Source organism: Taudactylus pleione, unplaced genomic scaffold (genome assembly GCF_031769625.1).
Source record: "Taudactylus pleione unplaced genomic scaffold, aTauple2 ptg000154l, whole genome shotgun sequence".
Taxonomy (NCBI): domain Eukaryota; kingdom Metazoa; phylum Chordata; class Amphibia; order Anura; family Myobatrachidae; genus Taudactylus; species Taudactylus pleione.
Window position 1 is genome coordinate 4,549,632 of NW_028284556.1, and position 24,750 is coordinate 4,574,381.

General features: G+C 47.0%; 1 protein-coding gene across 2 annotated transcripts in view; it reads right to left on the reverse strand.

The window, feature by feature from the left end:
- The window catches only part of LOC148521862 (protein Mis18-alpha-like), a 67,679-nt gene that overhangs the window by 11,594 nt on the left and 31,335 nt on the right, over positions 1-24,750 (reverse strand). For both annotated transcript variants that reach the window (XM_088474359.1, XM_088474358.1), the window contains one exon: positions 20,262-20,358. In XM_088474359.1, the coding sequence (XP_088330485.1) occupies positions 20,262-20,358 (97 nt within the window). The remainder of the gene's footprint in view (positions 1-20,261; positions 20,359-24,750) is intronic.

Genomic DNA, 24,750 nt, shown 5'->3' on the forward strand with positions numbered 1-24,750 from the left:
CGCAAATAGTGTCAATTTTAGAAGGTATAGGCAGGAGCGTATAGAGGTTTAAAGTCAGAATCCTTAACAGTGAAAGAGAATCAATTACAGGAGAGCATTACAAGTGGTGCAAGAGACTAACATTACATAGAAGGTTAGAAATGAACTAGAGGGGGCACGATGAGTGGAGGACAAGAGTGGTGCTGGATGTGGGATATTAATTACAAAAGGAAGCACTTGTACTCAGGAAAATTCTGAGAAAAAAAATATGAGATATGGTAAGAACTTACCCTTGTTATCTCTATTTCTACGAAGTCCATAGGGTTCCACAGGATACCTTGGGGTATAGGTGATAACTCTATGGTGCCCGATGCCTGACGTCTAGTTTCAACCTCCCAGGATGTACTAGGGTCCCCCTCCTATACCCCGCCCCCGAGCCAAGGCATCTCAGTTAGGTACCAAGCCATAGGCCGGAGGAGGAGAAGGAAGAGACAGAAGAAAGATCTGGACACACACACAAGAATCACATTCTCACCAGAGGGAGACGGAAAAACCAGTGACCAGAGTAAAGCCCATCTGCAGCACAGGTACGACAGGGCGGGAGTCCTGTGGAACCCTATGGACTTCGTAGAAATAGAGATAACAAGGGTAAGTTCTTACCATATCTCATATTTTCTACTTCAGGGTCCATAGGGTATCAACAGGATACCTTGGGGATGTCCCAAAGCAGTATCCTTTAAGGGTGGGGACGCTCCTGTGCTGAAAGGAGAATCCGCCGCCTGAAGGAAGCATCCCGAGAGGCAAAGGTGTCAAACGCATAATACCTCACAAAGGTATGGACAGAGGACCACGTAGCAGCCTTGCAGATCTGGACTGCAGAGGCACTACGTCGAGCTGCCCACGAAGGACCCACAGACCTAGGGGAATGAGCCTTCACAGAAGGAGGAACCGGCAGGCCTTCATGAAGATAAGCTTCAGAAATAGCTTACGGATCCAGGCTGCCAAAGTTTGCTCTGAAGCAGGCCAACCCTTTTTACGGAAGCCATAGAGGACAAACAAGGCGTCCGACTTCCTAAACGAAGAAGTGCGGTCAACATAAGTCCTTAAGGCCCGCACAACATCCAAAGTGGCCTCACCCTCTGAAAGGCCGGGTGAGTTAAAAGCTGGAACAACTATTTCCTCGTTAACATGAAACTGGGAAACAACTTTGGGAAGAAAATCAGGACGAGTGCGTAGCACTGCCCTGTTCCCATGAAAAATCAAGAAAGGGGGTCTACAAGAGAGAGCCCCTAAATCAGAAACACGTCTGGCCGAAGCGATGGCCAGAAGGGAAACAGTCTTAGCTGTAAGCCATTTAAGATTCACTGAGCCCAGTGGTTCAAACGGCGGTCCTTGGAGAGCTCTCAGGACCACAGCCAAGTCCCAAGGCGCAACGGGTGGAACAATAAGGCTGCTGAATTCGCAGAACGCCCTGCATAAAGGTGCATACATCAGGGATTGTAGCAATCCTACGGTGAAACCAGACAGACAGGGCCGAAACCTGCACCTTCAAAGAAGCAAGGCGAAGCCCATGGTCTAGTGCTGCTTGTAGGAAGGCGAGTACACGAGACAGACGAAACTCCCGCGGTGCATAACCTCTCGGTCGACACCACTGGATGAACGTATGCCACACGCGATGGTATATTCTCGTGGAAGGCGGTTTCCGAGCTCTTAGCATGGTTCGCACCACAGAGCTGGAAAACCCCCTGAACCTTAACATGGCCGTCTAAACAGCCACGCCGTCAAAGACAGCCGGAGTCAGGTCCGGGTGAAGACAAGGACCCTGTGACAGAAGGTCCAGTCGAAGCGGTAAGCGCAGAGGACTGTCCACGGACAGACCCTGAAGGTCTGAGAACCAGTGCCGTCTGGGCCATGCGGGAGCTATCAACAGGAGCGTCCCTCCTTCCTGTTTGAATTTCCGGATTACCCGTGGAAGAAGGGAAACCGAAGGAAAGAGGTAAGCAAACCGGAACGTCCACCGGACGGACAGAGCATCCACCAGAGATGCCTTTTCGTCTCTTGTGCGAGACCCGTACACCGGCAACTTGTGGTTGTGTCGGGACGCCATGAGGTCGATCTCTGGAAGACCCCACCTGTCCAGCAGCAGTTGAAAAACGTCCGGGTGCAGGGAACATTCCCCTGGATGAACATCCTGGCGACTGAGAAAGTCCGCCTCCCAGTTTAGCATTCCCGGGATGAAGACAGCTGATATGGCCGAAAGATTGCGCTCCGCCCATACCAGGATCCGAGACACCTCTACGAGAGCCGCCCTACTTCGGGTTCCTCCTTGCCGGTTTATGTAGGCCACGGTGGTAGCCTTGTCCGACTGGAACTGCACTGGGTGACCTTGGAGAACCCGATGTGCCTGCTGGAGAGAATTGAAAACCGCTCGGAGTTCGAAGATGTTTATTGGAAGCTCTGCTTCTGCCGGAGTCCACCTGCCCTGGAACAAGTGTGGACCCGAGACTGCTCCCCAGCCCCGAAGACTGGCGTCCGTTGTTAACAGGACCCAATTCGCCACCCAGAACGGACGACCCCTGTTGAGATGGGTTGTCTGCAACCACCAGGCTAGAGACAGGCGAACCTCCGGAATGAGCACCAACGTCTGGGACTTCAGACTCTGAGGCAGTCCATTCCATTTGGACAGGATCAGGTGCTGCAGAGGTCTGGAGTGAAACTGGGCACATTCCACCATGTCGAATACCGACACCATGGAGCCCAGTAACCTCATTGCCGAGTGCAGAGACACCCGGCGGCTGTGCAGACAACTGCGCACCCTCGACTGTAAAGCAGAGATCTTTTCCCCGTCACAAAGATCCTTTGCTGTCCCGAGTCCAATAAGGCTCCGAGATGCAGAATCCGCTGAGACGGGATCAGGGTGGACTTCTGCCAGTTTATCAACCAGCCGTGCCGTTGCAGTAGCGCAATGGTCAGGTCCAAGTGGCGCAGAAGGAGCTCCGGAGATCCTGCCACTAATAAAAGGTTGTCCAAGTTCGGCAACATGCGGACTCCCTGCAGCCGCAGGGAAGCCGCCATGACCGCCATCACCTTGGTGAAAACCCGTGGTGCTGTCGCCAGGCCAAAAGGTAACGCCCGGAACTGAAAGTGGTCGCTGCGGATTGCAAACCTGAGGAACTGCTGATGGCGCAAAAGAATAGGGACATGCAGGTAAGTGTCCTGTATGTCCAATGACACCATGTAGTCCCCAGGTTCCAGCGCCAGAATGATGGACCGAAGGGTCTCCATCCAAAACTTCGGCACCCGCAAAGACTTGTTGAGAGCTTTGAGGTTGAGAATCGGACGAAACGACCCATTGGGTTTCTGCACCAAAAAGAGATTGGAATAGAAACCCTTGCCCCTCTGGGAGAATGGAACAGGCACTATAACTCCAGCCTGGAGCATAGTGTGCAAGACCTTCCGCAGCTCCGTGGCTTTGTTCCAGTCTGATGGTAGACCCGTGGTGAAGAATCGAGCCGGGGGTCTGTGCCGGAAGGAGAGGGCATACCCGTGTGAGACCACCTCGAGAACCCAAGTGTCCGTCGTGGTGACCGACCAACACTGGGCGAACTGCAGCAGGCGGCCTCCCACTTTGGGATCCCCCAAAGGGAGGCCCGGACCGTCAGGCCGCAGGCTTGTCATCTGGCTTAGGGGCCGGACGTCTGGTACTCCAGGCCTGCTTCCGGGGCTTGGCCGATTTCTTGGGGCCAGCCTGTCGGGGAAAGGAATGTGGTTTAGGTCTACCCTGGGCCCTATAAGGCCGAAAGGACGACTTACCTGAACCGGAAGGAACTGCAGCCGACGGGAGACATGCCGATTTGGCTGCCGCCAGCGTGGCTACAATTTTGTCCAGGTCCGGACCAAAGAGAACTTCTCCGTTAAAAGGCAACACTTCCAAACCCTTTTTGGAATCCACGTCCGCCTTCCAAGATCGCAACCACAATGTGCGACGAGCAGCTACAGCTGCCGAAGAAATACAAGACGCCAGGGTACTAATATCCAAGGCCGCTTCGTTGATATAAGTGGCCGAATCCCGGAGATTTCCGACCAACTCCGTCTGCTCAGCTGAACAGTCGGAATCGAAGGACGCCTCAAACGTATCAGCCCAGCGCTCCATAGCTCTGGCAACCCAGCAAATGGCCATAGCTGGCCGCGCTGCCCCCCCCCCAGGGGAATAGACGGACTTCAGGCAGATCTCCACCTTGCGGTCCGTAGCATCCTTAAGGGAGGACATGGATGGCATGGGTAATGTGGCACTACGGACAAGGCGTGTCACATGAGAATCCACCTGTGAAGGGGACTCCCACTTGGCAAAATAATTGTCCGCAATCGGATACGCCACTGCTAAACGCCTTTGAGGCTGATATAGTTTGCCTGGCTGTTTCCACGCTTCCTCTAGATGGTCAACTAATTGCCCCGAAAGAGGAAACACTGTGGTATCTCCTTTAACATCCTTGAAAAAGGGGTATTTGGACTTTGATACTGGAGGCTCCTCATCCTCAATAACTAAAGCAGTACGGACTGCACGAATAAGGCCAGATATATACACCTTAGACTTAGCGTCCGACTCTTTAGGACGGGGAGGTTCCTGGTCAGAAAGATCCAGAATCTCCCCATCGTCGGACGTCCCGTCGACATCCTCATAAGGAGCAGACAGAGACGCCACCGGCCGCATCACAGACTCCCCTTGCAACACTTCTGACAACTGCTGTACAGAGCTTGTTAACGAATTAACCCACGCAGGCTCATGAGAGACCTGAGGAGGGGAAATAGGGAGACTGTGGGGTACCATCAATTGTCTCGGGAAACCCTGCATGGGTGACGACACCACTGACTGCTGGGACAAACCCATCTGAGTGAAGGCAGGCTGCGGAGCTAACTGGCCCACGAGGGTTGTAAGCGCTTTGGCAAAACAAGCCCAGGGCGGCTCCTGTACCGGAGCCGTGACCGTAATCGGTCGCGTCAACGAATAACACCGTCGACATAGTCCCTCCGCACTACCGTCCCCCTCCGCTATAGGTACCTTGCATGTAGTACATAAAAGCTGGAGAGGAAAATCACTTTCAGACATAATGGTAAGTATGTGACCCCCTCACTGATACTCGTTAGTATAGTGTGAGACCACCCTGCAAGCACCGCAAGGGCTTTAGCAGAAAGAACAGGGACAGTTAAATGCTGACAGATAGAAAACGAAAGTACAGGCAGCAGACGCTAGCATAGGTCACATACAATGCAAAGAAATCAATTCCTGCACTATCAGCGCTGATCCTCAACTACACAGACTCAGAGCCTGGTAGGACACAGCGCTGCATACAGACCTTAATCCAACGGAGGAGAGGTATGCAGGGGGACCCAGACCGCGATGCCACCGTTCATCAGCGTCCAGCAGCGCTCACCATGCTTCTTCCAAAGATGGCCACCGAGGATCAGAGAGGAGGCCGGCCTGGGGGAGGAGCGCTGACACAGGGCCAGTCAGCTAGAGCAGAGAGGGCTGTGTGCAGCGGGGGAGGCGCCGGCTGTGAGACAGGGAAGGCGCGCTCCCCTGGCATGCATTTAACCCCTGGGACGCCGCAGCGCTGCCGCACTGCGGTGGTCCTGCTGTTCCAGGGGGGTAGTGGAAGCGCAGGTTAGAACCTGGCTCCACGCTGCAGCCAGTCCCCAGGGAGCCCCCTGCCTGGGGACCATGTATCAGCGGGGACCCACCGCGGGACCCCGCTGCTTACCTGTTGCCCCCCTTGATTCCGGCCATGTTCCTAAACATCTGGGATCACCGCTAACTGTGACCCCAGATGCCTACAAGCATCCCCAGATCAGTACCGGCGTTCTGGTACCGGCGGGGGTGTAGGGAAGACAGCATGGACGTCAGAACTGACTGTCCATGCTGTACTTCCAGATGTGCAGCCACAGCTGTATTGAAGAAACTTCAGCGGCTCTTCATGGCCCCCCTCTAACAGGTGCATCCGACTCCGGCCGGGCACCAAACTAAACTGGGATGACTTGGCTCGGGGGCGGGGTATAGGAGGGGGACCCTAGTGCATCCTGGGAGGCTGAAACTTAACTCTATGGTGCCCGATGCCTGACGTCATCACCTATACCCCAAGGTATCCTGTGGATACCCTATGGACCCTGAAGTAGAAATAATAAATAACATCATCATCAGGTGGTCAGGCGTATCACGCCTCCTACCTGTGTACACTGACTGGAGCCACTCTTTTCCGTCTGCAATTCACAGGTGGAGTAGATTGGTGCGGCAACCACGTGATGTCCGTCTCTCACCTGGCGGAAGTCAGCACCTGGTGACTAAACCATGCAGCGTCCCCCTAACAACCGCATAAACCATGCCGAATGAAATGGTCCAGGGATATGCTAAGTCGTCGAGTTGAGGGCACTAAGGGCGTAAGTCAATCGCGATACATACCAGTGCGTCCATAAACATATCACCGGAAGTGATGTACCGCTGGAAGCCCGCAACTTAACATCCAGTTAGGATGTGGTCATGGCAACCTGTGTCACAGAATGGGGAGGCATTTTTTTAATGAAATCATTAACCTACCATCGAAAATGACTAATACATAAGCATAACAATGATCAACAAGTACATATGAACAAAACTAAAATATTTAAAACAAACTAAAATATTAGGGTACTATTATTACCCACAGGTTGCCATGACCACATCCTAATTGGATGTTAAGTTGCGGGCTTCCAGCGGTACATTACTTCCGGTGATATGTTTATGGACGCACTCGTATGTAGCGATATTGACTTACGTCCTTAGTGCCCTCCACTCAACAACTTAGCATATCCCCGGACCATTTCATTCGGCATGGTTTATGAGGTTGTTAGGGGGACGCTGCATGGTTTAGTCACCAGGTGCTGACTTCCGGCAGGTGAGAGACGGACATCACGTGGTTGCCACACCAAACTACTCCACCTGTGAATTGCAGACGGAGAAGAGCAGCTCTAGTAAGTGTACACAGGTAGGAGGCGTGATACGCCCTGACCACCTGATGCATCTTGGTTTAATCTGTGCCACATGTGGATAGGCGGCTGGGGGTATAAATCAACAATATTGTCACATCATCCTCATGTCTTGACAAAGGCTCCAGTGTGAGCCGAAACGTGCGTCGACCACGAGGATTTTGTGACCTTAATCAGTCTTCAAATGCTGGAAGTATGACTGTTTAAACATAATCTGTTTCTGGAGTTGTTTTGCACTGCATATATTGGACATTTTTCTACAAAGTTTATATTTTTATATTCCCTGCTGTTTTTAATTGCCATGAGAGATTCCAGTGACATTTATTGTGATATGGATTGATGTCTCTCATTCCTTTTGTGTGCTGACTTGGATTTATGTCATTTTAAATAAACAACTTTTGAATATTTACTGCTGACATTGAAAGGTATAGTGCTTATTTGGGATCAAACAGACATAAAAAGGATAAGAAACCTTGTCGACCTAAAAAGAAACCCTGATGTGAGGAATTTGACTTTCTCTAGAGTGAGCTGTGGTACACCATCTCCATATCTAAAAGATACCTTTATGAGTAGTTACCGTATATACTCGAGTATAAGCAGAGTTTTTCAGCAAGTTTTTTTGTGCTGAAAAAGCCCCCCCTCGGCTTATACTCGAGTCATGCTCGCATGGTACGCAGCTGAGTAGCGTACCATGCGGGCCGCGGTGCAGACTGTGTCTCTGTGACACAGCTGTACCGCGTGTGTAGCGCTGACCAGACGGAGTTCGGTCAGCACTACACACTACCAAACACACAGCCGCCGGCGCCGGCAGCTGTGTGTTAGTTGCAATCAGCATCCGATGAGAGTCTGTCAGACTATCATCGGCTGCTGCTGCTCCCACTGCGGGAGCTATCTTCCGGCTCCCACAGTGGGTAATGGGAGAGACGTCGTCATGACGACGTCTCTCCCATAATGCAAAGTGGCCGGAGGAGCCAGTAGCAGCGTCAGGACCAGGCACGGGGTTTCAGGTAAGTGTTTTTTTTTTTTTATATTACATCTCTCTCTACTGGGGAGGGCTACTACTGGGGGCAGTACAAGGGGGGGGATTACTACTGGGGGCACTACCAGGGGGGGATATTGCTACTGGGGGCACTACCGGGGAGGGTATTACTACTGGGGGCACTACCGGGGAGGTATTACTACTGGGGGCAGTACCAAGGGGGGGGGGATGGGGGGGAGATTACTACTGGGGCAGTACCAGGGGGGGATTAATGCTGGGGGCTCTACCAGTGGGGGGTATTACTACTGGGGGCACTACCAGGGGGGGTATTACTACTGGGGCGCAGTACCAGGGGAGGGATTACTACCAGTAGCTGCTGCATTTCCCACCCTAGGCCTATACTCGAGTCAATACGTTTTCCCGTTTTTTTGTGGTAAAATTAGGTACCTCGGCTTATATTCGGGTCGACTTATACTCGAGTATATACGGTACCGTTATTTGTTTAAGTGAGTTATGGTACGCAGTTTGCATGATTGAGCTGTTTAGAACCACACAGAGTGATCCTGGAATTTAAAGAAACCTTTGTAGGAATCAATCACTTCCTCTTGTGAGTTGGGTACACACATCCCATATATAGGGGTGTTTTTTAGGCTGACACCTCCAATTTTCTTCTAATTGTCCATACTTATATATGAGTGACTGATATATTGATTATTTCCTCCTTTTTTATATACAATACTGCATCCAATGAGATGATATATGTCTGAATACGCTGAATACATCTCAAGAGTCCAAAATACTCGGCAGAAGGAACCACAATTATAAAGGAACGTACACCACCTATTTATGTATTCCATTAACATCCATGTTTTTTGAGCATCCGATTTTGTACCCTTTTTTAATCTGTATTGTATAGTGTATGTTTTTGTGAAGTGGGTGACATCCACATGAGTTTAGGGGAATATTTCAGGCTGCTGCGCAGCAGCGTTGACACTAACTTTTTTTGATATTCATGTAAAGCTATTGGTGTTACTCAGTATTATTCTTGCATGCAAAAATTAATGGGTGTTGTAAACATGAATGTAAAAGTATGATTGCTTTTATGTCTAGGATTGTATATGTTAGTCTGTCCAAGTTAGTATTATATCCATTACAGTTTCTCAAAGTCCCAGGAAGTACACAAAGATTTGGGAAAATGATATACAAAAAAAAAAAAAAAAATGGAAAATCCCCCACATTGTATTCTATCTATATGGATGCAGTGAAACTAGGCCGGTAAATGGTATACAAAACAAATTATCTATGACACTACGTAAAAGATGGATCAGTGGAGCTCATTCAGACCCACTCACTAGATGCGTTCGCTCACACCCAGCGTATACAAATTCGGATAAGTGACGCCACGGCAGGTGATCGCACGGCAAGGCATAAGCATGCCCACTATGTCTTGGCGTGCAGTCACTTTGTGTATGCATTGGTACGTCGGTTACCCTCGGATGCGATCGCAGTGCTTGAGGTTGACTATACTCTGCCGTATGCACTGTGAGCACTTCAATGTAAAACCAGACAGGTGACGTGTGCTATGACGCTGCCTCTTAATTATGCACACCTCTGAACTGGCCTTGAGATGCTCAGGCAAGCCTGCGTTCGGTACTCCACTTCCCCCATTCCTTGCAGCCAGCCCCAGTCACCACCCACAAACGGCATCTCCAGTCACTCACTCTGCTGGGCTGTCTGTGCGCAGTGAGCGAACACTTCCAATCTCTCGCATTGGTTTGCGCATGCGCAGAATGCAAAAATCGGCCAGCTACCAGCAAACGCATCCTAGCGAGCGGGTCTGAATCAGGTCCAAAATTTCTTACCAAACAGTACTGTGAGCTGGGTATATCCAACTAAGAGTAAATAATTAACTATTTTTATGAATTAAATGGGAAAGAAATGCAAGGGCAAACTATATCGTGGGCTACCTTGTTGACCACAAGTTGTGGTGTGAAGGGGACAAAAATGATAGCCATTAGGGGGTAAATTTACTATTGGTCGATTCGCAGGTCGATTTGAGGAGTGATTTAGCACTTCTCAAATCGAATGTTTGAAAACCAAATTTACTAATATTTGATTTGAAGGTAGACTTGACAAAAAAATTCTATTTGATTCGGTTTTGAAGAGTGATTTGCAGTTCGATTTGACATGTTCATGTCCAAATCAAACGGCAAATCACCCTTCAAAACGAACTGCAAATCCCTGACACACGAACTGCTTCATGCTTTCACTTTCAGCATGAGCAGTTTGTTGTCACACAGATACATGCAGACATCAGTGAGATGCCTGCATGTATCTGGCTGTAAAAAGTGTGTAATAGTTACATTTAAAAAAAAACAAACAAAAAACAAAACTTGAGGTCACCACCTAAATCAGAACCAGCCCCGGACTACTGAAACCCAGTTCTTGTTGACCGAGAACAGGGAAAAAATGACGTAGGGTCTCCCTGTACTTAGTACAACAAGCACTGGGCTATGGGAAGCAGGGCTGGTCCTGGATTTACAGGGAAAAAAATTGTGTAGTTTTCCCCTGTAAGATCCAGAACCAGCCCTGGACCCTTTCTAACGGGGGACTGATGCCACAGCCAGGGGAGCCCTATGACCGGGCCCCCCAGCCGCAGCATCAGCCCTGACCATTAGTCAGCCCAGGCCAGGGATCCCTGAGGAGTTGGAGACCCCTTCAAAAAGGGGTCTCCCTCTCCAGGGCACCCCTAGCCTGGGCTGATAGCCAGGGGCTGTCCCCGCCACCCCTGGGCGGTGGGTGCCGGGTTGATTGTGTAGGTGTTGTTTATTTATACACGTCTTCCCAGTAGAACTGCAGGTCCCAGCAAGCCTCCGCCACATACTGGTACTTTGAGAGCCACAAGTACCAGCATGCGGGGCATTAAGGGCCCACTGGGACTTGTAGTTCACCTGTAAAGAAATGTTGCAAGAAACACACACACACCTTACAAAGTATAACTTTAATACATACATACATACATACATACACTCACACAATACTGACCTGTATTACCTCCAGTGGTCCCCTTCTCCAGTAGGCATCCATGGGTGAAAATAAGAAAACGAAAACCCGACCATCGCATTAAGGAGTAATCAGTCTAACCAGAATGATTACTCTTCACATAATGAAGCGCACAGACGCGGCTTCATCCTTTGAAGCTCCGTGTCTGTGCGTTCATTGGCTGAGAGAGGTCAGGCCCCACCTCTCAGCCAATGAACGCACAGACAAGGAGCTTCAAAAGGATGAAGCCGCGTCTGTGTGCTTCATTCGGGAAGGAGTAATCATTCTGGTTAGACTGATTACTCCTTAGTGCGATGGTCGGGTTTTCGTTTTCTTATTTTAACCCATGGATGCCTACTGGAGAAAGGGACCACTGGAAGTAATACAGGTCAGTATTGTGTGAGTGTATGTATGTATGTATTAAAGTTATACTTTGTAAGGTGTGTGTGTGTTTTTCTTGCAACATTTCTTTACAGGTGAACTACAAGTCCCAGTGGGCCCTTAATGCCTCGCATGATGGTACTTGTGGTTCTCCAAGTATCAGCATGCGGGGAAGGCTTGCTGGAACCTGCAGTTCTACTGGAAAGACCATGTTTATTTATATCTATTTTTACACAAAACCTACACAATCAACCCGCCACCCACCGCCCAGGGATGGCAGGGATAGCCCGGGGCTATCAGCCCAGGCTAGGGGTACCCTGGAGAGGGAGACCCCTTTTTGAAGGGGTCTCGAACTTTTCAGGGATCCCTGGCCTGGGTTGACTAACGGTCAGGGGCTGATGCTGCAGCTGGGGTGCCCGGTCATAGGGCTCCCCTGGCTGTGGCATCAGTCCCCCGTTAGAAAGGGTCCAGGGATGGTTCTGGATCTTACAGGGGAACCCTGCACAATTTTTTCCCTGTAAATCCAGGACCAGCCCTGCTTCCCATAGCCCAGTACTGGTTGTACTAAGTACAGGGAGACCCTACGTAATTTTTTCCCTGTACTTAGTCAATCAGAACTGGGTTTCAGCAGTCCGGGGCTGGTTATGATTTGTGGGGGTGACCTCACGTCAAATTTTTCTAATTTTAACTCTTTCTTTGCTTTTTACAGCCAGATACATGCAGGTATCTCACTGATGTCTGCATGTATCTGTGTCAATCTGAACTGCTCATGCTCAAATCGAAAGCATGAAGCAGGTCTATTGTATTGGGGATTTGAAGTTCGATTTTGAGGTCGATTTCAAATCGAACGATAGTAAATAAGGGTTTTGTGTGTTGGGCTATGTAAAAGTACCAATGTTTTTCTGATGGTCGATTTGAGGATGATTTGAGTCTAAATTCAATTTGAAGTCCGATTTTACATTCGATTTGGCCTTTACTAAATACCCAAAAGCCAAATCGAATGAAAATCGCACCTCAAATCACTGAAATGCCAAAGCGACCTATAGTAAACTTACCCCTAGATGTCAGTTGGGTAAAGAATTTAAATAAGTGTGCAGTGATTATCCAACTGCTAAAGTGTCAGAGCTTTCAGTTTGGATATTATGTAAAGGCATAGCTTCTAAGCAGTCAGGAGAACAGTCAGATCTACCTATGTATGGGCACTTTTAGGGGTAAATTTACTAACGTGAGAGTTTTTAGAAGAGATGTTGCCCAAAGCAACCAATCAGATTCTACTTAACATTTAACTAGCACCTTCTAGAAGATAATAGCTAGAATCTGATTGGTTGCTATGGGCAACATCTCTTCTAAAACTCACTTCTAAAAACTCTCACTTTAGTAAATTTACCCCTTAGTCTTTACTCTTGAACTAAATCTATTGCATTTGGTGTGCAACAGTACTGTCCTACTTTCTAGCGACAGTATTTTTCTTTCCAAAATAAAATTTTAAATAAAAAAACATCTCTAATTGTATACAAAGAAATTTTCCGTGCTCCTTTTTTTGGGATATTATGGATATTTTAGAAAATATACATCAGTGTGGACTCCAAATCTTTTAGATCCTTACACATGTCCTCATATAATGGCACATAGAAAAAAACAAGCACATATATAAATCAATACATCAGGAAACAAATTATTTATATTTCCACCCAACTCCTTAGAAGGGAGCTCAAATAGGCTAAGAATCTTGCATGTACTCTTACTTTAGCACCATGGAAAAAGGCACATGAAGGTATCTTTTGGGAATATTTTCTCAGCTTTCCAGGTAGTGTATTATTCATACCCTGTACATAAAATACCGATTCACAGATGCTCACATGTATGCTTACTTGTTAGTGGTTGTTCGGAATCCTATAAAAATGTATCTTTCATTAACGAGAATCCGAGGTTTCGTTCCAAAGTGAATTTAATAATAAGTTCATCACACAAATTTATTAAAAATATCCAAGAAAACAAAGTCTCATAAAAAATAGCTTACATAAGTCTCCTTGATAAAGTCCCGCACTCAAGTGGAAAATCTCCAACACAAGAAAATGAGGTGAAAAAGTTCCGGATCTTTTCCGCCTCTCTGGAGAAATTACCTCTTGGATGAAAAGGGACATCAAAAGCTGCACCATCCCACCAGCGCGTTTTGACCTAATAAGTCTTTGTCAAGGTGATGGTGACACTGGGGCTTGTTAGGTCTTTTATAGTGAAGTAAGACCCTCCCCCAGTGTGTTCCAATCAAACCATACGTGTATGAGTCTGTGTCTGTTGCAGGACATCTCATTGAGTATTATTTTGCAGGTTGAAGAAACGATCAAGAACCAGAGTTCATACAGAGTTCTGCTCCCTGTATGGTCCGGAATATTAATCTTGTGTGTGCCTTTCTGAGCATCCAGCACCATGGAGGGCTCCATGGCTCCATGCTGCTGGATGCTCAGAAAGCCACACACAAGATGAATATTCTGGACCATACAGCGAGCAGAACTGTGGTTCTTGATAGTTCCTTCAACATGCAAAATAATACTCCATGAGATGTCATGCAACAAACACAGGGGGCGATTAAAATTTTTTTTTTTTTAGGCGTGATAATAAAGGAGCGCCCAGTTTGCTATTCAATTGTTCTGGGCGCTCATTAATTATCGCCCTCTTCGCCGACTATCTGACGAGGTTTAGCCGTGTAAAATGGCTAAACCAGTCTTAATTTCTGGATAGGGCGCGCTATCTGCGGTTAGCACGCCCTAACCAGGGTGTTTCAGACACATTTCTGCTCGCACCCTCCTGAGTGCGTGCAGAAATGCCGGCGCCGGCGGCTATCGCTCCCAGACAGAGCAACAATTGAATTACTCTGTCGGCATCTTAAAAAAAAAAAAAAAAAAGCCGCCGGCAGAACATTTGAATCGCCCCCACAGACTCATACATGTATGGTTTGATTGGAACACACTAGGGGCGGGACTTACTTCACTATAAAAGACCTAACAAGCCCCAGTGTCACCATCACCTTGACAAAGACTTATTAGGTCGAAACGCGCTGGTGGGATGGTGCAGCTTTTGATGTCCCTTTCATCCAAGAGGTAATTACTCCACAGAGAGGCGGAAAAGATCCAGAACTTTTTCACCTCCTTTGCTTGTGTTGGAGATTTCCACTTGAGTGTGGGACTTTATCAAAAAGATTTATGCAAGCTATTTTTTATGAGACTTTGTTTTCTTGGATATTTTTAATACATTTATGTGATGAACTTATCATTAAATTCACTACTTGGAAGAAAAGATACCTTTATGTGCCTTTTTCCACAGTGTGAAAGTAAGCATACATGTGAGATTCTTAACCTATTTGAGCTCCTTTTATTATAAGTAGTTGGGTGTAAAAATAAATAATTTGTTTCCTGATTTATTGATTTATATATGTGCTTGTTTTTTTTTTTTTTTTCTATGTGCCATTATATGAGGACATGTGGAAGGATCTAAAAGATTTGGAATCCATACTAATGTATATCTTCTAAAATATCCCAAAAAAGGAGCGCGGAAAATAAGTTTGTATATATTTGATGGTATTGTAGTTCCGGGTTTGATAACACCCAGGGTTTTTTCCTTGGCTGCTCCAGGTTCCAGCGCACTAAGACAATTGTTTTTTTCTATTATATATATTTTGTCATCTCTAATTGTGTCTGTCAATACAGCAAAATACTTGTTAGACCAGTGGTTTCCAAACTGTGCGCCACGGGGGAGCCGTGGCCAGAGGGAAGCTGCTGTCATCTCAGCAGGCCTGGCCAAAACGTTGATCGCGATCTACCAGTAGCTCGCGCAGCTCCCGCCGGTAGATCGTGGTCAACCTTTTCTACTAAAACTGGATCTCTGGGATCTGGGGCTAAAGAAGTCTCTGATCGCTTCAGTGTTCCCAGTATGCAGTGTGTGGAGGACGCCATGACGTCACCCATGGCCCTGTGCAATGCATCACTGGGAACTTGTGAGGAACCTGCGTGCTTCTGGATCCAGCTTGATCCAGTCAGCGAAGCAGGAGTGACAGCAAGAGGAGCGGTCCCCAGCGTAAACTTCAGCCAGGTAAGTTCTGCACAGGGGCGTGGGGGCACTGCCTAAGAGGCACTACTACTAGAGGAGGCATTGCATAATGGGCACTACTAGAGGAGGCATTGCATAATGGGCAGTACTACAGGGGGCACTACATAAAGGACAGTAGTACAGATAATTAATTTGGTTTAAGGGTGCCTTGAACTGAAAAAGTTTGGGAACCACCGTGTTAGACAATAAAGAAGGCAACATTAATTTATAGTGTAATTCCATAGACAAACAACCTTACGGTTTCAGATGTCCCATTAAGGCTTCTTAGACATGATCTGAAATTTCACAAAACCTATTGAATTTCTGCCAATCAAACTTAAAAAAAGCAATGAAGTGACGATCATTAAGGCTGACACCTTAATGGACGTGCAATACAGATATGGTATGCCATCACACCCTGTGGTTAACTGCAGATTCAGCACTCTCACAGAGTGAGATTGCCATCACTCACAAAATAGTGGAGCTGCTAATTCACAGAATTGTGTGCTCATTGGATTACACACATGCAGTCTATGCAACTGAGGTCTGAGCAGAAGATAGAGATGCGCAGACGGGATAAAAGTGGGGTGTTAGGGGGAGAGAGAAGGTGTGTAGATGGGGCAAGATTAAGCAGTACAGAAAGGGGGGGAGCCAAAGTGATGCAGATATGTGGAAAAAAGAGGTGCGGATAGGGGGAAACAGTGGCATGGTTTGGGAAGGGGGGGGGGAAGAGTACAGAGTGGCATGAACATGGGAAGACAGCAGTGCAGATGGGTAAAGACAGACTGGTGCAGATGAGGGATTACAGACGATCATAAAATGGGAGAACACACAACAGTAGGGATTGGGGAAGACAGATTGGTGCAGATGGAGGAAGAAAGTGCCACAGATGAGGAAGACAGAGCGGCGTGGCTGGGGGGAAGGCAGTGGTGCAGAAGGAAACAGTGGCACGGATGCAGGGTGATGCGGATGGGGAAAGACAGGTTGGTGCGGATGAGGGAATAAAGAACTAGCACAGTTAGGAGACCATACAGCTGTAGGGATTGGGGAAGTTATAGCAGCATGGAGGCGAAGATAGTGCACATGCATAGACAGTATTGATAGTTTTAGAAACTAGGGAGCTGAATGTGAATTCTGAATGAGATGGATGTATGGAGTGAGAAGAATGTTGGACCCCAGTGGGATTGTTGTGTTGAACCAATGGGAAGATTGTGGGCACTGAGTGGGATACGTGCGCCACAAAACTGCTCAGACCTCAGTTGCATAGACTGCATGTGTGTATTCTAATGAGCACACAATTCTGTGAATTAGCAGCTCCATTTTGTGAGTGACAGCAATCTCACTCTGTGAGAGTTCTGAATCTGCAGTAAACCACAGGATGTAATGGCATACCATATCTGTATTGCACAAGGAACACGTCCGTTCTTAATGCGGGCGTCATCCTTAATGATCTGAATTTCATTGCCTTTATAAGTTTGAGTGGCAGAAATTCAATAGGTTGCGTGAAATTTCAGATCAGGTCTAAGAAGCTGTAATGGTACATGTGAAACCGTAATATTTTTAGTTTATGGAATTTCATTGCTTTTTTATCATCATTTATTAACCATCAGAAACAAGAGCAGCAAACCGGGCCACCTGCAGGGGAGAAGGGCAACAAAATGGTACACTAGCGCTGGTGGTGAAAGGGACAGCACACAGGAGGTGATTTTGGGGGTGCAGAGGGAGAGACGGCTGAGGGGGCAGGCTGCAGGCATGTGGGGCAATGGCAGCAGTGGGGCAGTGCACAGGTGCCGCAGAGGAGGACAGAAAGGCTCGCTGGTGCCGATAGTCCCAGCCCTGAACTGCTTCTTAAGACCCCTACACACAGAACGATGTGCTCACGATGCGATATCATGAACGATTTCCCCTGAACACTCCCATGCACTCCAGGACACCTTACGGTGCTTAAGCAGTAAATTTTGCCTTGGGAACTATCGTGCAAGATCTAAAGATAGCTGACTGCATACACAGATCAGTGAGATCCGTGATGCAGGCATCTGTGTAAAATAAAACATTCAGAGATGCACGCACGGATCAGTGCGATCCGTGTGGCATGCATCTGAAAAAAAAAATCAATAAGACACAGATGCATGGATGGATCAGTGAGATCCGTCCATGCATCGGTGTTAATTTTTTTTTTTTTAATAAAAAGTATATTTAAAAAAAAAAAAAAAATGATGCGTGCCCACCCAGAAACAACCAGCCCCATGTTCTGGAGACCCAGTACTGGTTGTGCTATATACAGGGGACAAACAATGTAGGGGTCCCCCGTATGAGGCATGACCAGCACCGGGCCTTTCAGAACCAGTCCTGGCTGCAAAAATACAGGGAACAAACGCCGTAGGGTTCCCCTGTATTAAGCGCAGGCAGCACTGGTCTCTGGGCCAATCCTGGGTCTGGAAATACAGGGGAAAAAATGCGTAGGATCCCCCTGTATTAACCAGAACCGGACCCTTCTAGTGGGGTAGTAATGCCACAGCCAAGGGAGCCCCATCACCGGGCCCCCCAGCCAAAGCATCACCCCTGACCGCTAGTCAGCCCAGGCCAGGGATCCTTGAGGAGTTGGGGACCCCCCATAAAGGGGTTCCCCTTTCCAGGGCACCCTAGGCATAGTAAAAGACTATTTTTTAACTCTTTACTTGCACCACACTATTCACAATCAACCTGGCACCCACCGGCCAGGAGTGCCCTGGAGAGGGGAACCCCTTTATTGAGGCGGTCCCCAGTTCCCCAGGGATCCCTGCCTGGGCTGACTAGCAGTCAGGGTTGATGCTTTGGCTGGGGGGGGGCCAGATGATAGGGGTCCCCCTGCTGTGGCATTACCCCCAATGCCGCCCCCCCCCCACTAGAAAGGGTCCAGTGCTGGTTCTGGATAATACAGGAAGACCTTACACATTTTTCCGCCCATATTTTCAGAACCAGGACCGGCTCAGAGCCCAGTGCTGAATATAAAGGACCCCTATGTCGTTTGTCCCCTGTATTTAGAACCACCAGGACTGGGTATGCAAAGCCCGATGCTGGTTGATCAACTTGATGCTGCATCTATCTGCCGCCGGTCCCGCAGCCCTCACCACCGCCGCCCGCTCAACTGCCGCCGGGTCCCTGTCACCGGTTCAGCCCGCTACTGTCGCCACGACGCTAATGCCCGCAAAAGGCAACCATCTTGGTGCACCCAGGTGAAGTCACAGTGAGTACACCTGCTGAAGGCACCTACTGAGGCTGCGCAACGAATTGAAACTTCCCATCTCTATAATAGCGCAATTGTGAGGTAATAGTTTAAAAACTAACTTGCTCAATTAACTGTACCCCAAAGGCCCTACCCTGGAACCTAATAAAACAAACCCCAAGTCTAAAAATCGCCCCCTACCCTGAGTTATGCCTTCCCAAAAATCCCCCATAGAGAACAGCAGAAAAGTGGTCCTAACAGTGTCAGAAAAAACTGACAATTGGAACTTCAGATTGTTCCCAAATTCTCATTTTTTAAGCATGCAGCGCCAAGAGACCAGTCTACCTGTCTATGACAAATTTCCGCTCAGTACTTCCTATAGCTTTTGAGGTGTAGCCCTTTAAACACCATGCCCCCCCCCCTCCAGAATTTTCTATGGAGATTTCTATTTTTTTCAATTCAGCCTTAATATAAGGGCACAACTGTGCCCTTATAATTATGTACAAAAAATTATTTGGCCACATGAAAATAACAGAAAATGCAATTAAAACATTCTCTAGTTTGTGAACTATTCATTATTTTCCAAATAATGGACATCTTCATAGGTGCCACAAAACTTAATTGTTTTCCTATAAATATACAGAGACAAGACAAATGAACAATTTGACATACTTGCCTACTCTCAGGGAGAATATAAAAGCAGCACCTATGAGCTTGGCAGTAAAGTAGACGTGTACTACTACATATGCGAGGTGTGTCATAAAATTAACTTCCATCCAAATGTAAATGAGACCCAAAGCAGTAAGATCTAGTTGTTGATGAAAACACACGGATATGACAGCTACATAATGGGAATAAGGTGCAATCAGGGAGAGTTGGCAGTCCCTGAAATAGTAGCAATCAGGGAAGTTGGCAAGTATGCAAATCGCCCATATGAGCAACCCTCTGGTTACCTTAGATGGCCTTATCAGAACCATAACCGAGGACAGGAAATCTGCGTTGGAAGACACAGACTCTGTCCTCAGCACTCCCAGAAACCAAGGAAGGCACATCCCTGTTTTTCGGGTACACTGGCTAACCCCGCCCAGTTTCTTGCCTCCAAATGGCCACTGCCTGACAACCAGGCTGCGGCTTTGGGGAACTGAAACTGAACTCGCAGAAGAGTGGCGCATGCACAGTACAGATCCCACGCAGGTCCAGTCTTCTAACATTGGAGTAGTACCTAAACCATCGGGTTTGCATTATACTTTGAATCAGGCCCACTATGTGTACGATATATTGTTCCAATCAGCATACAGTGTGTACCCAGCATTAGACAATCACTTTTAGTGGATGCCTCTAGAACAGTGGTTCTCTACCATGAAGTTTTGCAAAAAGGTTATGTTTTAAGGATTTGTCTGTGGAAGCAAACAAGAGAAGTACTGACCCACCAAATTTAGATTAACTCACCTGCGCATGATTAAAGAGATCCATAAAACATGACCTGTTTGTGGTACTTGAGGACCAGAGTGGAAATCCCCTGCTCCAGCAGACTCCCCACAACTGAGTAAAGCTCGGTTTCGATTTTAGAATTACCTTTTTCATTTCTTTTTCCAAAAGGCCATATTTATACAGGGTTATTGGCTCTTCTCCCTCAGGAATTAGTTGGTTATCAGCAGAACCAAGGATATAACTGAAATGAAAACACTGTAACTTTAACAACAAAGAGTAGAAATATAAATTGCTCTCATCAAATTATTCTTTACTGAGCTAGCTCACAGAACAGGTGTATAATTAAGGGATTGTAGGCATTAGTCATACATAGAGGTGTTAACATTTATAAAATGTTGAAGCTGGGATGGGGGAGAAGCCCTTATGGTCCATCAGTGGTATAGCCAACGTGTTTGGTGCTTAAAGAAGGATGCAACTTCTATCAAGTGTCCCAACATGCCTTTTCCTTTCAAAATATTGTTGGTTTCCCAGGACAAAAATCACTGGAAAAACTGCTCGTACCCTATTACATTCCACCCTAGGTAGTGTCCCGGTCTGCTGCTACCTATGCCAGCCTCTCCTCTGACCAAGACTGAACTGTGAGACAAAGCCCAGTAGTCTTCATTAAGGTAGCACAGACAAGTATTTATACACTTTGGGATATTTCATTAGTTTTAGTTGTGGTGTGTATGCTTGTATTTGTGCTGCATTTCCCAGGAAACACAGGGGAAAGGTGTTAGTGTGGTCATGTCTCCTTCATGACTTGACCCTTAAAGTCAATGGTGGGAACCGCAGAGTAAATTTTAAATAACCCTGCGGATCTCCAATGACTTCAACGGAGGGAGCCGTTCATTGGCTTAGAGACGGGGGCTGACCTCTCTCAGCCAATGAACACTCAGATAAGGCTCTACAAAGAGAGTTTCATTCGGGAGGTAATCACCATCCTGGTTGTTTACCTAGTGCGTGAATCGTGTAATTTCGTTTTCTTGTTTTACCAAGACTAGGGATGCCTACAGGGGCAACTCCAGGGAATGTAGGGGAGTATGTTAAAGTGTATGTATGTAATAAAACTTTATTTTTACGGTGTCAGAGTATTGTGTTTTTTAAACATTTCTTTACAGGTGTACTACAGGTACCAGCGGGCCCTTAATGCCCCGCATGCTGGTACTTGTGGTTCTCCAAGTACCAGCATGCGGGGGAGGCTTTCTGGGACCTGCAGTTCTACTTGTAAAGACAAGGGCCCTAATTCAGAGCCGCACGTTGACAGCAGTACGCACGTTGCGTTCCGATGTTGAGAAAGCGCGCATGCGTCGGTGTAACACTGCGCATGTGCATACAGCATATTGCGAGTTTTTTTTGTCTCGTTCGTCAAATTGCGTACAGGAAGAGAAATGTCAAATGTGATTGACAGAACAGGGCGTTTTTGGGCGTTGACGGGGGTGGAGATGGAAAACGCAGGCGTGGCGAGGCGTTTGTTGGGCGTACATACATTATCTGATGCGAACGTCAAATGTGTTCGTACCAAGTCATGCGTCACTGGATGATCCTCTTTCTGTTCAAACTGCTCGCACAGCTTGGGGTCTGGATTACTCGACCACATTGGCGATGGCCTTCTCCACCGTCCCGGCCCTCCACGATGTTTCATCGATTAATCACGGCTTGTCAGAAAAACAATCAGTTTTGTATTGAAAACCAGCTTGTAAAGTGTTTGGAAAACAGTTTTTTTGGTTAGCACAAAACCGTACGCAGGTGGAAATCATAGCTGCTAATTTCAGGTTTACACAATCAATTCGCGTACATTTGTTGGTCTGTTTTTCTGGATTGATATTTGTTTTTTGTGCTATTATAACAATAATGTCATCATGTTTGTGTGTATTTTTCCATTTTGAATTTGTCGGGCGAATTTGCATCCTTATGTAAATTTTAAAGTGTTCCTTAAAGTGCCCTTTTTTTTCCTTTCAACTTTTAATTTTTTGGGTGCTCGTTTTTGCCTTGTGGGCCAGGATTAAATGTAAACCATTTCTAAAATAATGTCAGAATACAATGTCGAACATTTTTTCTCAATTTATTGGAAATTAAAAACAATTTCTGGCATATTTTTGGCCCAAACATTTGTGGCAGTGTTATTCCTAAAAAAAAATATAATTTGTGCAAACATAAAAGGTATGGAAACTTAAATCAAAAACAATTCACAAGAAAGGAGAGGGAAGTTTTGGCCAGAAAGGAATATGGGGCAAGCACAGAAGGAGTGTGGGAAAAGTAGCCAGTGCTGTCAACGTTTTTTCCCCCGTTTGGCTGGGGAGGGAGGGCGCCAGGCCGGGTCCGGGATGTCATCAGGCTGGCCTGTCCAGAGGCAGATGTTGTGGCCTCTGGACTAGGCACAGGGCTAGGCACATTTTGAGGATTGGCTGATGTTGTGCCAGAGGTGGAGGATCCTGATGTTCCGGCAGGAAGGGAGGTCGGCTCCACCATGTGCTGGCGAACGAGCTGCTCCAGGGCATTGGCGATGCGGATGTTGGCCCTGGTACTTTCCGCCAGGGCCTGACCAATGGTCACGTTGGCCGCAGCATTTTGCTCCAGGGCCTCAGCCACCCGTACCAGACTGGCGTCCATCCTCTGCAGAATCTCCGTATGGAAATCCGATTTAAAATTGAGTTCTGTGAGGAGGGACACTGCCTGCGAGGGGGATTGCCCTGGACTGGCTTCTGCAGGGTCCTCAGCCGGATGTACTGGTTCCTCCCCTGCAGAGCCAGCAGAAATTCTCAGACTTATCCGCCTGTGTCTCTGTTTGAAAAATGAGAAAAGAGTCACATTAGAATCTACATATTGGCACAATAACATTTCAGAGTTGGTGACATCACAATATTTACCTGGGACAACATGAGGAGCCGCAAAGTCTGGCATGTCCGTATCCATGTTGGACACGCCAAACACCTCCACAGCCTGCACACACCCCTGTGCCAGCTCTTCTTAATCATTCAACTCCAATGACACAGGGGTGGGACCCCCACCTGTCCCCCTTGCATGCCTAGCCCTGTCCGCCATTTTTTGTTTCAGGCGATATTTGAAGTCTTGCCATCTGTGGGTGAAAAAGGAACCATTATTCCGTTTTTTTGGGGGGTTTTGGTTTTAGGGGGGTCAAGTTTTTACTTACCGCCGTTTGACATCCCGGGCTAGACGGACATAATCACCCACCCTATTGACAGCACTGGCTACCTCCTCCACTTCTGGCTTGCACCCATATTCCTGTCTGCCTGTGGCAGGATGTCCACACACTTCTGAACCAAAACCTCCATCTCCTTTCTTGTGAATTGTGGCTGCCTTTTCTTTTTCCCTGCTTTGGCCGGAATACTGGGCCCAGCAGCCTCTTCCATGTCATCCTCCTCACCTATTTGTTTAAACGTTGAGAAATTTAAGCTTGACAACTTGCACTATATTATGTTTCAAAATAATCCTTGTTTGGAAATGCATGAAATGCTTACCGGCAGACTCTTGGCCATTGTTTCCCTGGTCTGTAGCCATTTCTTATCTCCCAACAAGAAATACACCAGAACGTTTTTTTTGGGTCGTGACGTATTTATACATGCGTCCTTATTTTTCGTCCACATCATTCATTGTGCGTTCCTATGATTACTCCTTAATTTGTGCGGGAAAATAAACACTATTTATGGCTTGGGGCGTCTCGAGTCGAGGTGGCGGTTGTTGGAGGTTACGTTGGTCGGAGTGGATTGTTGGCGGGATTTGGATTTGGCGTTGTTTGGAGTGGTTTTTGGTTTGTCTTTTTGGGGTTTTATTTTCCGTTCGCTTTTTTTGCTGTGTTTGTTTTCTTTGTCGTGGTTTTTTTTGGAAAGTTTTTGCCCGTCTTACTTTTGTTCACTTTGTGTCTCCTTTTTGTGAAGTTTGGGTCGTTAATTTCTTTAAAAATCTCCTGTTAGGTTTCTTTTGGCTCTGCCCCAACGACCTTTTTATCTGGTGACTTATATATCCTCTATTGGTAAGTTTATATTTTCACTTGTTTATTAAATGGTCATGTTTTTTTTTACGCAACTTTGTTTGACCTTACACTTTTAAACTTTGGTTTTGTGATTCCGAAATGTATTAACTAATTTGCTTTTTTTTATCTGCGTATTTTTTGCCTTGTATTTGCGAATTAATTAGCGCATTTTTATCTGCTTATTTTGTACCGTGAAATTGGTTGTGATTTCCCTTTAGCATTTTTTTTAAACATTTAGGCCCAAATTGAGGTAGTCTGCGCACTGTCGTTTGGCTCTTTGCCCAAATGTGTGTTTCTCCCCTTTTCTGTTTTGTCTTGCACCCAATTTAGATTCCTAAATGCCCACCCTAAATTGTTGCATTATTTGTTATTATTTATAGGTTGGGAAAACCATGACAATACCCCGGCATATAAGCATCATTGGATTGTATCGTCAAGCTAAGTAATTTTTCAATTATTTTTGGGCAAAAAAACCTTACATTCAATTCTTGCAATTTCAGGTTGATCTTGGTCGGATTGTTCTGGCCATGCTCCCGGAATCCGACCAACCTCAATCTCGTCCCAGTCGTAGGCATCGTAGGCGTGCAAGGCCCCAGATAT